A 16,904-nucleotide genomic window follows, 5' to 3' on the forward strand; every position below is an offset into this window, starting at 1 on the left:
CGTTTGGAGAAAACACTGTTTTAAGCTGTTGCGCGCGCCGTTGGCACGCTTCCCCAAACTAACTTAATTCCATCAAATTTTATCAGAAATCATATTTTCTAGTTCCATAAACCATTTATAACTCATATTTGAAACCTAGAGCTCAAAACTCAATCGACACGTTTTACGGTGCAATCGTACCGCGATATTTTTACCCGGTAAAAACACTATTCACTGATTTTTCTGAAACTTTCCTATCCACTCAATTTATTGTTCTGAATCCATTTCCAGGGTTTTTTTTATCATCTGTGAGGCCTTCTGCTCAATTTTTATCTTCATAGGATTGCGTGTTGGCTAATTACCGTTTTGCCATTTCTTTGGATTTTGGCCTAATCTTTAGGATTGTCACTAATCCATCACTTAATTACTCATTTAATATTTTAATATTTAAACTTAGAATTGCGAGATGTTATATGGAGCAACAATTTTCTTATCTCGATTTGTGGGTTATGAGCGTGACAATACATATGTATATAAAGCATGAGCATCTATATTCATTTGGGTTAGCATAACTCAAACACAACACACATACTCAATCTAAGATTATGAACGAAAACAATTTTGGAGATGTATCTGTATCTACTAATTCTAGAAAATAAATTTGATCACAGAGGAGTTGAGAAAGAAAATTTGATACCTTATAATAGTAACTTTACAAATTTTGTATGAAATAGAAGAAATTTAATATGGTTCAAAACCCTTGCAGATTGAGGAAGAAGATGAAATAAGAAATGCTGAAATATGTTTTAGTAAGTAAGAAAGGTAGAATCATAATGTTAATTAGAAACTCTAACTCTATCAGTAAAGGATTTGGATAAAAAAAAGCACGAGAGATAAATACTAAAAAAACACATAAGAAGGCGTTTAGTATAGGAGAATTTTTTTTTTGTCCGGGAATCTCGATTTTCAAAAATATGATTTCAGTTTATGATAATATCCGAAAATTAAAAATTTTAAAAAATTTAATTTTTCGAGAATCCAAAAAAATGCCGCGTACCAAACGTCCCCCAAAAAGCAAATCAGACGAGATATTTAAACTTTTCCCTAACATTTATAATGATTGTTTCTTATATTTTTTAGCAACCGAGATAAATACTAAAAAAAAGCCACATAAAAAATAAACCACCCGGGGTATTTGAACTTTTCCTAACATTTATGATGATCGTGTTTTAACGTAGTTTAAAGCGTGAAGTGATGGTGTGTACTTAGTACAAGTGTGGAATTAACTCGGTCATTTATTGTTTCCAAAAAAAGTAAAAGTAAACGGGTTTTACCCGATCCGAACAAAAGATCCGAGTCTCGCGGGTTGAGTTACAGTGGAAGTGAATGGACATCATTGGAATGAGGATTGAGGAGAGTGCAAAATCCGAAAACGAATTGGGACCAGCCAATACCCACCACCGCCACCGCCATCACCATCACCACCTTGTCTTGTCTTGTCTCAGAATCACGGTGAGAAAATTCCCCTTCCAATCTATCCGCTATGCGCTCCAGATTTCAATCTCCGATTCACGATTATTATCATTTTTATATTATTATTATTATTATTATTATTATAAGTTTCATGATTTCTTTCAATTACGAAATTCTCGCTATAATAATCTGTATTATTTTCTCCCTTGGTTTTCTCTTCTCAGGAAGCGAATCATCAATCAATTAATCTCTCTAAATCGCGGGATTAGGAGAGGAATATGCAACAGAGGCTCAAGTTGCAGCAGCAGCAGCAACAACAACAACAAGCCCTCATGCAACAAGCCTTGATTCAGCAGCAGCAGATGTATCACCCTGGCATGCTCGCTGCTGCTATGTCTCAGGTAACCTTTCATTCTCTCTTTTGATCTTTTCTTTTTTCCAAGTAACGCATCAAACGCTACATTCGTTCATTAAATTTGTGCATTTACAATTGCATTTGCGTTGTTGCATTTCCATAAAAAAAGAAGAAGGAAGATAGTGTATATGAATGAACAGAGAATACACGATTCATGTTACAGTTTCTCGGTAAATTTATTTGAGGCCACTTACTAGCCTTGTACAATTGATATCTATAGTGTTTCTTGCTTCCTTTGTTGGAATAATTAATGATATTTATATTGTTTGTTTTAAATTTATTTGGTGCGTATCCATCTAGTTTTCTTTATTGATGAAATTGCTGCTGGCTGTTGCAGTGATCTATTGTCGTCGTTTGGAGTATTGTGATGGCTGCTTTTAGTCGTTTCTTATTTTTGTTTTTTCATTTGTCTCTCCATTTTTATCATCCGCTGATAATAATCCTGCAAGTCAGCCAATCTTCTAGTGGTCAATTTCATATAATTTTTTTATTATATTACTGACAAATGACTAGTGTATTATATGTATTTGCTTGATTTGCAAGTTTTTTTGGGTCCAAACTTTTAGGTCTTTAATATACCAACAGAAAGAACCTAATGATTGCCAAAAATTCTTTAAGTGTATGAAAAAAATGTGAAGAATGTTTATCCCAGGGACACATAAATCATACATATTGTTGTCTCACTTAATGCATGAGCTATAAAAGATTTATTTATTTATTTTCACAATTATGATATGAAATTAAATTGTTTTATGCAATTGATTGCTTTACCATTTGTTTTAATCTGATAATTTGGTTTGTTGGAGTCATATGAAAAATAGTTCATTCTTTTACAATGAATAAAAAATTTTAAATTCTTTTTTACTTTTGATTCTATTAAAGGTATCTTCCTATAGGTGCTTGGACCTTCTTTCTTTTTCTTCCCTTTGTTTATTCTTTGTAGTTTTGAAATTTTTGCAGATGGAGCCTGTTCCTGGTGGAAATCTGCCTCCTGGTTTTGACACTTCTGCATGCCGTAGCGTGTGAGTGTTGGATTTCTTCTGCTTTGAGATGTTTTTTGCCCTTAGTTTCACATTTTTGCCAAAGTGTGAAGTCTTCCATTTTTAACTGGTCTTAATTTCTGAGAGATAATTTACTACTGAAATTCTATATGGTATTAAGTAATCACTGTACCAAAAGTAGTTTAGTTTTCTTACATTGACACCTAATTAATCTGAAGCTGTGTGCTTTCAGTTATGTAGGAAATATTCATGTAAATGTCACCGATAAACTTCTCGCGGAAGTTTTTCAGAGTGCTGGTCCTCTTGCTGGGTGCAAGCTCATAAGAAAAGAAAAGGTTTGATTCAGCATTGAACTTAATGTTCTCCATTGATGATCATTATTTTCTTTTTTCTCATTATTGGCCTCTTTTAACTAGCCCTGTCTTATAAACTAAAAAAATTTGTTAGTTTTCCGATATTTCCATAATATTATGAATACGTTGGTTCTTAGTACTGATAAGTTTTTATTATTTTTTTAAATTTTTTTTTGCGTAAGGATTTATAGTTACTTTGCTCAGAATTTATTTCAAGGAATCTTCGTGGAATCTTTATTCTACAAAGGTGATAGGTTTTGAAGGAGTCCTAAAATGATATGGATCATATTCCAGAAAAAAAAAAAAAATGCATATCAGTTCAAAAATTGTTTGGTGAAGCTGGCCTTTACTAACAGAGAATTAAGAGTTTTACAGTCTCCCTTCTTTAGAATCCTCTCTTGCTGTGATGAATGGGGTGGTAGTACCTTCTCCTTGTTGTCGTAATTTATGACCACTTGTCTATCATGGTGTTTAGCAACCTTGGCAGTGTAAGATGGGCATCTCTAACTTGGAATTGTGTATGCCGAAAGCTGAGAGCTTGAGAGAGAGAAAATGCCGCAGCTATGAAGGTTATAGATTGCTTTAGATCCTGCTTGTGTGTTATATGACAATTGGCAGTCATCAGTCCTGCCGTGGGGTGCTCAGTAAAATTCCCCTGACAGTGGCTCTTGGTTTAGCATCTGCATATACTATATTCTTTTCCTAGTCTTTATCCCTACTATCTGTGCTCTCTACTTTCTGGTTTATGCTGATTTATTCGCCTTTTATTGTGAACTTACTGTTGCAGTCCTCTTATGGTTTTGTGGACTACCATGATCGAGCATCTGCAGCCCTTGCAATAATGACATTGCATGGACGGCAACTGTAAGCATTATGTTGAATACATGGTTATTCTAGTTCTTTGGTATATTTGCATAGGATGTGAACTGTAAAGGCATTCTCCATCTGGCATTGATGGAGATAGAGGAATTATTATCATTTTTCACTTTTACAGTCATTTTTACTAATACACTTATCACTGAGTTGGCAATGCACATGTTATCATTAAATTTTGCAATCTTGACCAGTTCCTTTGAATTTTACTTAATTAGTCGCAATCGCAACATTCAAATTATTTATTTTCTTTTATTTCCATTTGCAGATATGGTCAAGCACTTAAGGTGAATTGGGCATATGCCAATAGCAGTAGGGAAGATACTTCAGGTTACTTTTAAAAACACACCATGTATTGTTGTTTTGATTTTTTGCTTCTTGGGGGCATTCTTTTTCTTTTTTATTTCCAATTGTATATTCCTTTAATTTTAGTTTAAAATCATCAGGACACTTCAATATATTTGTTGGTGATTTGAGTCCAGAGGCTACTGATGCAACTTTATTTGCATGCTTCTCAGTCTATCCTAGTTGTTCGTGAGTTCCTCTTTGCTTTTTCCCCCTTGTTGCAATTTTTGTGGTCACTAGAACAGGGTATATTCTTTTTTATGGTGACTGTACTGTAGTCCTTGTTAGCGGTGACAAGTTGAAGAAAGATAACTGATGTGGGGGAGTTAACTTTTCAATGAGTTACTTAGTCTTGCAAGATATTTTGGTTTATGGAATTTACTTTTCCACTTTCTCTCTTATTATTTGCAGTGATGCAAGGGTTATGTGGGATCACAAAACTGGTCGCTCAAAAGGATATGGTTTTGTTTCTTTCCGTGATCATCAGGTATTGCTTATTCTATATACTAGAATGTCCTGGAGAGATAAAAGAAAACTATTTTCTTGAAAGATTGTTATTGTTGCTCTCAATGCCTTTTCCCTGTCCTGTTAGATGTAGTAGTACAAGAATAAATTTATCCTTATAAAAAAACCATTAAAATGTTTCTGTTCCAAATTAAATTAGATCAGCATACTCAATGTTGCTTAGAACACAAAATCTTATTACAAATGCTATACAAATTGATTTTTACTGCTTTTTTTGTTAGATGGTTGAAAGCAATCTGAACTTTTGTAACATCTTCCAAGTCAAACCCAATCAAAAGTTAGTTTGATTTAGCTATTTTAATTATGTGCTGAATTAGTGAACTGATATTTCTATGCAATTGAGATGCAGGATGCCCAAAGTGCTATCAATGATATGACAGGTTAGGCATTTTATTATTTATTCTCTTCCTGCTTGTTCCCTGCTTCTCTTTGTCATTTGTTTTTGTTCCTACCAACTTATGGTGTTTCCTACATCTTATAGGTAAATGGCTGGGAAATAGGCAAATACGATGCAATTGGGCAACCAAGGGTGCTAGTGGCAGCTCCAATGAAGAGAAGAACAATGACAACCAAAATGCTGTTGTGCTTACAAATGGATCTTCAGGTATGTACTTCTAAATAGCTGAGAGCCTGAGGCCGTATTTGTGAAAACCTGGAAAATATAGATGAAGGTGCTGGGTTAAATTTTTTTATTTCTCCAGATTTGGTTTTTACATTGCCTGGAATGTGTTTAATGATTTCATACTAATTCATAATCTATTTTGGCTGTTCACATTTTTTAGACACAAGCCTTACCTTCTAATAAATGGCACTGGAGTTCTACTAGCTTGATTTGTTGGACACCAGTTTTGATGCATGCTTGGTTAACATGATGGGTTTGTTGTATTATGTACTTTTATCATAATGTGTTCAAAAGACATGGGTAGAGGAGAATAGCTAAGGTAGATCATAGAACAAATAGCAAAGCTAATTAATTTAGTTTGAGAGAGACGTTAGTAAGTCTTGTTCATATACATGTTGAGTAGTCTATTATTATTTGTTAATATGGATTTTCCATTACTTCTTTGAAATAGTGTTTCTGCATCTATGTTTATAGAGTAGTTAAATGATTATAGCGACTGGAATTATTTTGTAATTGGGACCTCACTTAAGCTCTATAACATCATTTGCTTCTCTATTTCCTATGCACTTGTATAAACAGGCTTGGAATTATAGGATTGCTGACTTATGATTATAATTGTTTTTTTGTGTTCTACAGATGGAGGTCAAGATAATAACAATGAGGATGCTCCTGAAAGCAATCCTTCATACACAACAGTTTATGTTGGCAACCTTCCCCATGATGTAAGTTATATGAACTGAAGAATGAAATGTTATGGTTATTGTTTGTACATGCATGGTACGTGACTTTAATTTCATTTCTTTGTTCACAAATATGGAAAAATATGCAGTTATTAGCTGGGATTGGTTTGGTTTGTTAGAATTGGCTTTAAACATAATTTTGGAGGAATTATTAAATCATGCATAATTTTCAATGATGTATATCTGAATTACCCTCGTATTTCTGGTTATGTTATATAACTATCAGCTTGACACTAATGAAATCAAAGTGCCAGAAAAATTGCATAGCATATGGAAGACAGTTTTCCGTTGCAATCTTTCCAACTGTGTGAGTGCCTAGTTAGTTACATGTGATTAGGGATACAGACATGCCTTGGCCTGTCAAGCCTTGTATTGACTTGAACTTGAATTATTGTATTCAAAGTTCAAGCATAATTTTTGCTTGGTGTTGACTTGACTGGTCTCAAGTAGGGATATTAGTGGTCCGGTTTGTTTCGTTTTGAACATGATGTGTGTTGGAAATCGACAATCGCATAACACACAAATCGAAAACGAAAAGAGAAAGGGAGAGAGAAAATTGACACAGTGATTTACCTGGGTTCACCCAATGTAGGCTACGTCCAGCTTGTCTGTACTATGTTCACCTCACCGCCACTCATTATAAGTCACTCGATTTACAAGGGAATATAAATAGGATATAGAAAACCCTAATAACAGCTATTCATGGACCCAAACTCAAACTACTAAGAAAAATAAAATTGCAATAAGTCAGGGCCCACAACAGTACTAGGCCCCTTTCTGCTAACCCCACCAACAAGGGCCCTTATCAGTATGCGAAGTATGAGCTATACCCAACAATGTGTACTTTCAAGTTTCAATCAATGGTGGATTCCGTGAAACATTTGTTCTAAAAAAATTTAAAATTTATTCAGTGGTGTAGGATTGAACTTAATTTACATAATTTCAACAGATCCTGACGCTACTTATTTTTTCCACCCCTAGCAGGGACTGATTCAAAAGGGGGGAAGCAGGTCCCCCCACCCCCCCTTAATTTTTCTTTTCTACTAATTACATGTAATATGTTTTAATGTTAAATATATAGGCTTTTCCTCTAATTTGCAACAATTTGCACATATCATTTGAAAAATTGATGTAGTCATTAAGTTAATGGGTCTGTATTTTATAGGCTATTTTAGTCCATTAACTCAATAAACAAATAAATAAGTTTTTACTGAAAGGTACACACAAATTAAGAGTACTGTGCTCAACTTTGATTTAAACCACAAAAGTTTTATTTAAATATCTTAACTTTTACAGTAAACATCCTGTTTGATCCTCCAAATACGTTCTGGCATCACATTTTCCCTCTATTTATTAACAACATAAAAATGGTCCTTCTGGTTCCACGAAATTGATCTTTCATTGGACGAAACTAATGACATTAATTACTATTTAAGGACCAATGTTGTCTCCCATAAAAAGAGAACAGATGTAATATCAATCATATTCTAACTTTTTAATTGGCCCCCTCACTAGTTACTTTCTCTGGATCCATCCCTATCCGGCTGATGGGCTCCCAAAGTATGTTTATAAGAGAAAGAAGGCTAGGAAGGGTGGTCAGGGGGTCCAGGCCCAAGGGAAAGTGGGCTTAAAGGGCATGAAAGGAGTGGAAGGAAGTGTTATAAAAGAGAACAACATGTTGTAAATATTAGGTCTTTTATTATTATTAGTATTTGTTGTATTGGGCCAAGCCCATTAGGTCAAGAATTAGGGTTTTTGGTCTCTATAAATAGAGACCTCTTTGTATCATATTAATTCACAATTCAATAATATTTCAAATACCCTTTTCTTTCAAGTTGGTATCAAAGCTCTCGATCCTGAGGGCTCTGCTTCCGCGCCTACGAAACCTTTCTATTCTTTTTTACGTCTCTCGCTGCCATCAGCCGCCACCGGAAAATTTTTTCCGGGGACCTCTTGGACCGAGAAGACCATTGCTTCACTGTTCCTCTTTCTTTTTCTTGTCTATTACACAACCAGAAACAAACGTTCACAGAATCAACGTACAGAACCACCGTACAGAACCTGTTCATCGCGATTGGAACCTTTTTCCGGTGGATTCTTCACTCCGAACAGCCACAGAAACCATCGCGCTCGCCGGACGACCTTCGCCTGAAAAACCCAGCACCATCGGAGGTCAGACGCGCCTCCACGCGCCGCCCTTGTCTCTGCGCGTGAATCCCACGCGCCGCCAGCTTCACCGGCGCGTGACAGCGCGTGACGGTGGTTCTCGGCCGCGGACCACCACGGTTCTGATCGTCTCTCCAAGCCGGTTCTGGATCTGTGCTCTCTACTTTGATCGGACATCGTTTGGTATTTTTTTTCAGAATTTCTTGGCTTCTTGGAGTTTGTTCTTTCACCAATTTCTTGCCTCCGACCAGATCTGACGTTGTTTGGTATTTGTTCCGGTCACTGTGTTACTGTTTCGGCCGCTGTGTTACTGTTCCGGTCAGATCTGACGTTGTTTAGTATTTGTTTGTGATTTTGTGGCTTCTTGGAGCTTTTCTTTGACCATTTTCTGTGTAGTATGGCCTCTTCTCAAAGGAGTTCTTTTTCAAAATTTTATGATGGTACCTCTTCTAGACCTAAGAGAAATGATCGATGGTGTTCTTATTGTAAAAGAACAGGTCATATCAAGGATTTATGCTTTCGCCTTTATGGAAAGCAAACTGTCTTAGAAAAGATGGCAAGGATGCGTGGTCAAGCGCATTTTACTTCTTCTGAAATAACCCCTGCACCTAATGAGACCCAATCTGCATTTCGTCCAGATGAGTTGGAACGACTCCGAACCATTCTTGATTATCTGAGTAAGCCATCTGATACTAGTGCTTTGGCTATGACTGGTATGAGCTCCAAAACTCATTCTTTCATTTCTTCATGTAATGATTTTAAACATTCTTGGGTTGTTGATTCTGTGCTACTGATCATATGACTTGTTGTGCTGACTCCTTTATTTCTTATCATCCTACCATTGGAACTCATACAATATCCATAGCTGATGGCTCACATACATCAGTTGCGGGTTCTGGTGACATAAACTTACAGCAGTCCTTACATCTTAAGGATGTTCTTCATGTTCCTAAACTCTCCACGAATCTTCTTTCTATTCACAAAATTACAAAAGATTTGAATTGTACTGTAACCTTCTTCCCTACCCATTGTGTTTTTCAGGATCTCGCCACGGGGAAGACGATTGGTAGTGCTAAAGAGCAAGGTGGGCTGTACTATCTGGTGTCACAATCTCCCGCAAATAAAGTAATAGATCACACATTCATGTCTCATGGTCAATCAACTGCTGATTCTTTAATTTGGCTGCATCATAAGCGTTTGGGTCATCCTCCATTTAGTTTACTCAAATCTTTATTCCCGTCATTGTTTTTGTCTAAGTCTGTTGAGTCTTTTCATTGTGATGTTTGTGAATTTGCTAAGCATCATCGTGTGTCTTTTCCTTCTAGTATTACTAAGAGTGTTGAACCTTTTGATCTTATTCATTCTGATGTTTGGGGTCCTTCTAAGGTCCCTCATTCTTCTGGAAATAAATGGTTTGTTTCTTTTATTGATGATTACACTCGTGTCACTTGGGTTTACTTAATGCGTGAAAAGTCTGAGGTACCACAACTGTTCTTTCAATTTTATAAAATGATTGAGACTCAATTTTGTAAAAATATCAAAAGACTAAGGACAGATAATGGTACTGAATATGTCAATCACTCTTTTTCTCAATTTATACAAAATCAAGGTATGATTCATGAACTTACTTGTGTAGACACCCCTCAACAAAATGGGGTTGCTGAAAGGAAAAATCGTCACCTTCTTGAAGTTGCTCGTGCCTTACTGTTTCAAACACATGTACCCAAATGCTATTGGGGAGATGCCATTCTTACTGTAGCGTTCTTGATCAATCGTCTACCCACTCGGGTTCTCGATCATGTAAGTCCTATTCACTCCATGACTTCTTTTTTTCCTTCTGTTCCAACTTTGCAAAGTCTTCCTCCTCGAGTGTTTGAGTGTGTTGTCTTTGTTCATATTCATAAACAGCATCGCAGTAAGTTGGATCCTAGGGCTCTTAAATGTGTCTTCCTTGGTTATGCTCCTGATAAGAAGGGCTACAAGTGCTATCACCCTGGAAGTCGGAAATTTTTTGTTTCTATGGATGTTACATTTCAGGAATCTGAGTCCTTTTTCCAAGGTCCTCATCTTCAGGGGGAGAATAATTCACCAGAAGACTCATCACCTTCCTTCTTTGAATCTTCAGTGTCTACTCCTTCACCTGTGTCAGTGTCTCTTCCTCTTGTTCCTGTTCCTAATGTGTCTATGTCTGATCCTCCTGTGACTGATCCTCCTATGACTGATACATCAAATACACCAGAGATACGGAAGATTGTAACACCTGAATTGGTATATCAAAGAAGGAAACAACCCCCATTGCCTCAACAACAACCTCAATCGTCTGAACCACTGGTAAGTCCTGAATCTCATATTTCTGATCATGATGTTAATACGTCTGATGACTTACCCATTACTACTGTTTCTGATGACTTACCCATTACTACTGCTTCGGATGATTTACCCATTGCTTTAAGAAAAGGAAAAAGATCTTGTTCCAAGAAAACTTGTTCTTCCTGTCCCTCTTGTACTCAATACCCTATCTCCCATTTTGTTTCCTCTGCTAATCTTTCTGTGCAGCACAAAAGCTTTGTTTCAGCACTAGATTCTACTTCAATCCCAAAATCAGTACATGAAGCTTTGAAAGATGGGAATTGGGCTCAAGCCATGCAAGAGGAGATGAATGCGTTGGAGAAAAATAAAACATGGGAGGTTATTGATAGACCCAACGGAAAGAAAGCAGTAGGGTGCAGATGGGTTTATGCCCTGAAATATAATTCTGATGGCACTCTTGAGAGATACAAGGCTCGATTAGTCGCCAAAGGTTACACTCAAACCTATGGCATTGATTATGAAGAAACCTTTGCTCCAGTTGCAAAGATGAATACAGTGAGAATCTTGTTGTCCCTTGCTGCTCATTACAATTGGGATATAAATCAATTTGATGTGAAAAATGCTTTCCTCAATGGTGAGTTAGAAGAAGAAATCTACATGGAAATCCCGCCTGGTTTTGATTCTGTGAAGGGGGAAAATAAAGTTTGTCGATTAAAAAAGGCCTTGTATGGATTGAAACAGTCACCTCGTGCTTGGTTTGGAAGGTTTACTAAACTAAGGTTATGATGACCTTAGGATATAGACAGAGTCAAGGAGATCACACTCTTTTCTTCAAGCACTCCCAAAATGGGAAGCTTACTGTGCTCCTTGTATATGTTGATGATATTATTATCACAGGTGATGATTTTGTGGAGAGACAAATTCTGCAGACACGACTTGCCTCTGAGTTCGAAGTCAAAGACCTTGGGAAACTAAGATATTTCCTAGGGATAGAAGTAGCTCATTCAAGCAAAGGAATTTTTATCAGTCAGAGGAAATATGTTTTGGATCTTCTCAAAGAAGCAGGAAAGCTCGGGTGTAAACCCTCTAATACTCCTATTGAGCAGAATCACAAGATAGGCTTTGAAGAGGAGAGTCCTCCAGTTGATAAAGGACAATATCAACGGCTAGTTGAAAAATTGATATATCTGGCCCATACTAGGCCAGACCTAGCTTATGCTGTTAGTGTTGTCAGTCAGTTTATGCACGATCCAAAGGAGAAACACATGCAGGCAGTAGAGAGAATTCTTCAGTATCTTAAAGCTACTCCTGGTAAAGGATTGTTATTCCGACGTGATGGTAATCTCTCTTTAGAAGTCTACACTGATGCTGATTATGCTGGATCCGTGACTGACCGTCGTTCTACCACTGGTTATATTGCATGTTTCTTTGCGGTAACTTGGTGACATGGAGAAGTAAGAAACAAGATGTGGTTGCCAGATCAAGTGCAGAAGCTGAATTTCGAGCTATGGCTCAAGGCATTTGTGAGTTACTGTGGCTGAAAATTGTACTTGATGATCTCAAAATAAAATGTGAGGGACCTATGAAGCTGCTATGTGATAATAAGTCCGCTATTTGTATAGCTCATAATCCAGTTCAACATGATCGGATTAAACATATTGAGGTCGACCGCCATTTCATCAAAGAGAAACTTGATAGCGGGTTGATTACCACTCCATACATTCCCACTGGGCGTCAATTAGCTGATCTATTGACAAAGGGACTTCCTTCAGACAGATTTCAAGAACTTACTAGCAAGCTGGGAATGATAAATATGTATTCCTCAGCTTGAGGGGGAGTGTTGTAAATATTAGGTCTTTTATTATTAGTATTTGTTGTATTGGGCCAAGCCCATTAGGTCAAGAATTAGGGTTTTTGGTCTCTATAAATAGAGACCTCTTTGTATCATATTAATTCACAATTCAATAATATTTCAAATACCCTTTTCTTTCAAGTCAGCAGAATAGGGGTTGTTATGGGGGGAGAGAGAGGGGAAGTTAGTTGATGAGGTGGACAGTTGGCAAGCGCTGAATGGAGAATTGGAGGTGGGGGAATTGGGAAGAAGGATTCGGTTGCATATACGGAAGGTGGTGAGGAAGAAGTGGGGCATCTGTTGAGTAGCTGAATTGTGAAGTGGGGAAAGGGAACTTTACGAGAGTGGTCTTTTCTTGTAAAGGGAGCAATAGGGGTTATCTTGCTGTTATTGTTCATTTGAATTGTTATTTTGGATCTGGAGATAGTAGTAAGAGTCCTGGAGTCTGTAATTTTTGGTTCACTTTCCTGTTAGCTAATACTGTTTCATTCGCTTGGTTGTGTATTAAAGGTGTTGTTTCCCCAAGTTCCAGTTAATTCTATATAACAATTGAATATTCTGTTTCTCTGGTATCGTCACCGGCTAGCTCCAAGTTTTAACTCCCAACCCCTGGACTCGGCTTTAGAATGATAAAAACTATCTCCGAATTACATATATATTGTTCTTTTTCTTAATTTTCATCATTTGTTAAAATAAGACAAAAAAATATATTTGTTAGTTCAATTTATTCAATACATGAAATCAGAAGATGGATTGCTATAACTTGTTTTCCAGTTTTATTGGATGACTTGTTTTCCAGAAGATGGTGCCATTACCGGCTAGCTCCAAGTCTTTACTCCCAACCCTTGGACTCGGCTTTAGAATGATAAAAACTATCTCTGAATTACATATATATTGTTTTTTTCTTCTTAATTTTCATCATTTGTTAAAATAAGACAAAAAAATATATTTGTTAGTTTAATTTATTCAATACATGATCAGAAGATGGATTGCTATAACTTGTTTTCCAGTTTTATTGGATGACGTATTTTAGTTTATGCTTATTTTATCATGCCTATACATATAATCATTTTGACTGACTCAACTAGTTTGGCATAAAGGTGATATTGATGTTGATACGTATAATCATTTTGAAAATTGTCCCTTTTGTTTGTTGACATTATAACATCATGAGATTGACTTGTCATTTCTGTTATGTGTGGGGACCAATTTGAAAATGACTGTTGTGCATATGGACTAAATTGAAAATGATTATCACGTGTAAGGATAAAAAATATATATTTATAATTTTTACACGCAACACTTATTTTCAATTTGCTCCTTAAACTTGGTGGTGTTATAACTCCAACTGTGATATACCAGGAATAGATGGCGAGGACCAAATTTAAAACAATTATACATAGGGACTAAATTGAAAATGTTTCACATGTAGGAACCACAAATATATTTTAACCATTGTTGTTTGAGGTCGCAGGTAACACAAGCTGAACTCCATATTCAGTTCCATGCACTGGGGGCTGGGGTTATTGAGGAGGTTCGAGTTCAGAGGGATAAGGGTTTTGGATTTGTCAGATATAGCACTCACGATGAAGCAGCATTGGCCATTCAGATGGCTAATGGAAGAATAGTTCGTGGGAAGACTATGAAGGTGAGAAGTCTTTTACTTGTTGCTTATCTGGTCAACTAATTAATTGCATTTCAGTGTTGGGGCCTATGTTGGCCCCCATATAATACCTACACTGGTCTTGTGTTAGTAAAGTCATTTTTTTTTTTTGGATACAGTAGTAAGTCATTTTTACGTAATAGGGATGCAAGTCTTCTTTTTTCTTGCCACTAGCTGACCATGTTCCTCATATGTAGACACAAACATGCTTGCACCTATTCATACCCATACATCGTCCCCACGACCCTACCCCTAAAATGAACTAACAAGCAGAACCTCTGGTAGGCGGGATGGAGGAGGGGGCGAGGCCTTTGTTCTACTTCATTCCTCCACACCTGTCATAGACTGATGGTATATTGTTGGAAAGTTAAAATGCTTTCGAAGTCTAAATGCAATTACATGGATGCGATACACCTCTAAGCACCATGACAAAAGAATAAAATAAATGCTCAATCTTTCTACTATGCTTATTTTTAAAATTTGATGTCAATGGGTAAAATGTATTTTATTTGATTACGCAGTGTTCATGGGGTAGCAAGCCAACTCCTCCTGGAACAGCTTCAAATCCATTACCTCCTCCTGCTCAACCATATCAAATACTTCCCACTGCAGGGATGAACCAAGGCTATTCTCCCGCTGAGTTGTTGGCTTATCAGCGCCAACTGGCCTTGAGTCAAGCTGCTGTATCTGGCCTTTCGGGTCAAGCTCTTCTGCAAATGACCGGACAACATGGCCTAGCTCCTGCTTCAATGGGCATAAACTCTGGGGGATCTCAAGCTATGTATGATGGATATACTGGTAATTCATCAAGGCAGCAGCTTATGTACTATCGTTGATACATTAGCCAGTGCAGATTCACAAGTGCATTCTTGCCTTCTGGAGGGCATTGATGCATCATCACATTTCTCTTTGCTTCTCCGCAGCATGTCCTTTTCAAACTGGGCTTTTTGATTGAGGTATTGCGGCTTGTTATTTTGTTAAATTTTTTAATGTCGTGTTGTAAGTTGTATTGTTTTTTCTATAAGAGGGTTTGATGACTCAAAAAAAGGGATCTATATTGGTTTTGCTAGAAAGAGCAGCGAGTTTTATGTTTGTTTGGGTAGTTTTCGTTAATGGTATTGTATATTATAAGTATTGACGCAAGTTCATGTTAATAATTCTATGCTTCTTGTTTTCCTTTCGCGCCGTTAAAGGCAGAATATCTGCTCCTTCATGGATCAAATACTTATGTGCTAGTGCGTTATATCAGCAACAATTTTTTTTTTTTGGAGGGACTTGTATCCCTAACATTGTTGCCGATGCTTTTCAAACGCTTAGTTTAAACTCATCACTTGAGGTACTTACTATAGGCGCCCTATTCACTTTGGCTTTCCATGATGTGTGAAAATTATTCTTTAGATAATTACTGTTTAGAATTGAATAATCTATAACAAAGATTATAGATAGTTTATTAATGATTTGCTACTTAGCTTTTTAGCAAAAAAGTAACATTTTGTAATAAAATAAAACAGATAATTACAGTTTTTGATGAGGAGAGGAGTATATATGAGGTGAAATTATGACATCTTACCATCTTACCGTTCATGCAAGCTGATGCTAAGTTGCCGTATCAGCTAGTTATGCTTTCGTTTTTAGCTTGCATTCTTTTATTTTTCTTATGAAGTTTGTCGGTATCCTTTGAGTGTGACTTTGATGTGAGATTGATATTTATTTGGAGTATTAAGTTATTTCTCTTCACAAGTGGTTTGCTTGTGGAAGGGTCCTTGGTATAAGTGAAATTGATGTAATTTTTATACACATTAATACCGTAGATGAAGATATACGAGCATGAAGTAACTGCACACTCTGCCTGCTGCCTGGGAATGGAATCTAGGACCATAATTTGGAATGTATATAGCTAGGCAATATTGCATATGCCTAAGGTTTCTAGTACGTGAGTTAAAAAATGGTTGAATTGTTAACAGGAAGACGAAAAATTTAGAAACAAAGAAATAAAATAAAATTGGACTGTTATTTTAACTCGATCCGATAAGCCCAAAGTGAGTTTAACCGTTTCTGCGTGACTGGCTTTTTTTTTTACCAGTTTATATTACCTTAAGGCGTTTGGTACACGGTATTCGACAGGATTATTGAGAAACTGAATTTTTTTAAATTTTAAATTTTTGGATATTAACGTAAACTGAATGTAAAAATCATAATTCTGAAAATTGAGATTCTCAGATAATTTTTTTTTTCTCCTCTACCAAACGCCCCCTAACTGTTAGATCTTATAGTTAGTGACAGACCCACTTGCGGGCAAATGCCCACAAGTGCGGTCACAAAAATTTTAATTTCATTTTTTTTTTCTTTCTTGGTTGTAGGATCTTATTTGTCTCTTGGTTCAATATATATATTAGGAGTAAATATCATTTTAAGTCCCTAACAAAAAACATGGCCCCCTTTTTAGTCCCTTAAAAAAATCGTGGTCCTTCACAAATTTAAAAAAGACCTACATTAGTCCCTTAAAAAGATCAAAATGGGTTCACTTTGAATTTCATAAGGACAAGGTGACTAATTTTTTTTATAATGGACTAAAGTGGGGACCGAA

The 16,904-nt window shown here is 36.4% G+C and overlaps 1 protein-coding gene across 2 annotated transcripts; it reads left to right on the plus strand.

Moving 5' to 3' along the window:
* Positions 1–1,366: 1,366 nt before the first annotated feature.
* Positions 1,367–15,282, plus strand: LOC133285992 (RNA-binding protein 208-like). 2 transcript variants are annotated; one of them, XM_061483321.1, is made up of 13 exons: positions 1,367–1,491; positions 1,677–1,853; positions 2,828–2,889; positions 3,101–3,203; positions 4,009–4,085; positions 4,363–4,424; positions 4,541–4,628; positions 4,851–4,926; positions 5,314–5,344; positions 5,446–5,568; positions 6,223–6,308; positions 14,129–14,302; positions 14,839–15,282. In XM_061483321.1, exons 2-13 carry the CDS (start codon positions 1,731–1,733, stop codon positions 15,151–15,153), a joined length of 1,320 nt encoding a protein of 439 aa, XP_061339305.1. In that variant the 5' UTR covers positions 1,367–1,491; positions 1,677–1,730; the 3' UTR covers positions 15,154–15,282. The 2 variants fall into 2 exon arrangements, with proteins under 2 accessions (XP_061339305.1, XP_061339306.1); XM_061483322.1 differs by lacking the exons at positions 1,367–1,491; positions 1,677–1,853; positions 2,828–2,889; positions 3,101–3,203 and adding an exon at positions 3,247–3,790.
* Positions 15,283–16,904: the final 1,622 nt, after the last annotated feature.

Source organism: Gastrolobium bilobum, unplaced genomic scaffold, assembly GCF_033153095.1.
Source record: "Gastrolobium bilobum isolate Gb01-03AN ecotype WA unplaced genomic scaffold, APGP_CSIRO_Gbil_v1 utg1863, whole genome shotgun sequence".
In the NCBI taxonomy this organism is placed as follows: domain Eukaryota; kingdom Viridiplantae; phylum Streptophyta; class Magnoliopsida; order Fabales; family Fabaceae; genus Gastrolobium; species Gastrolobium bilobum.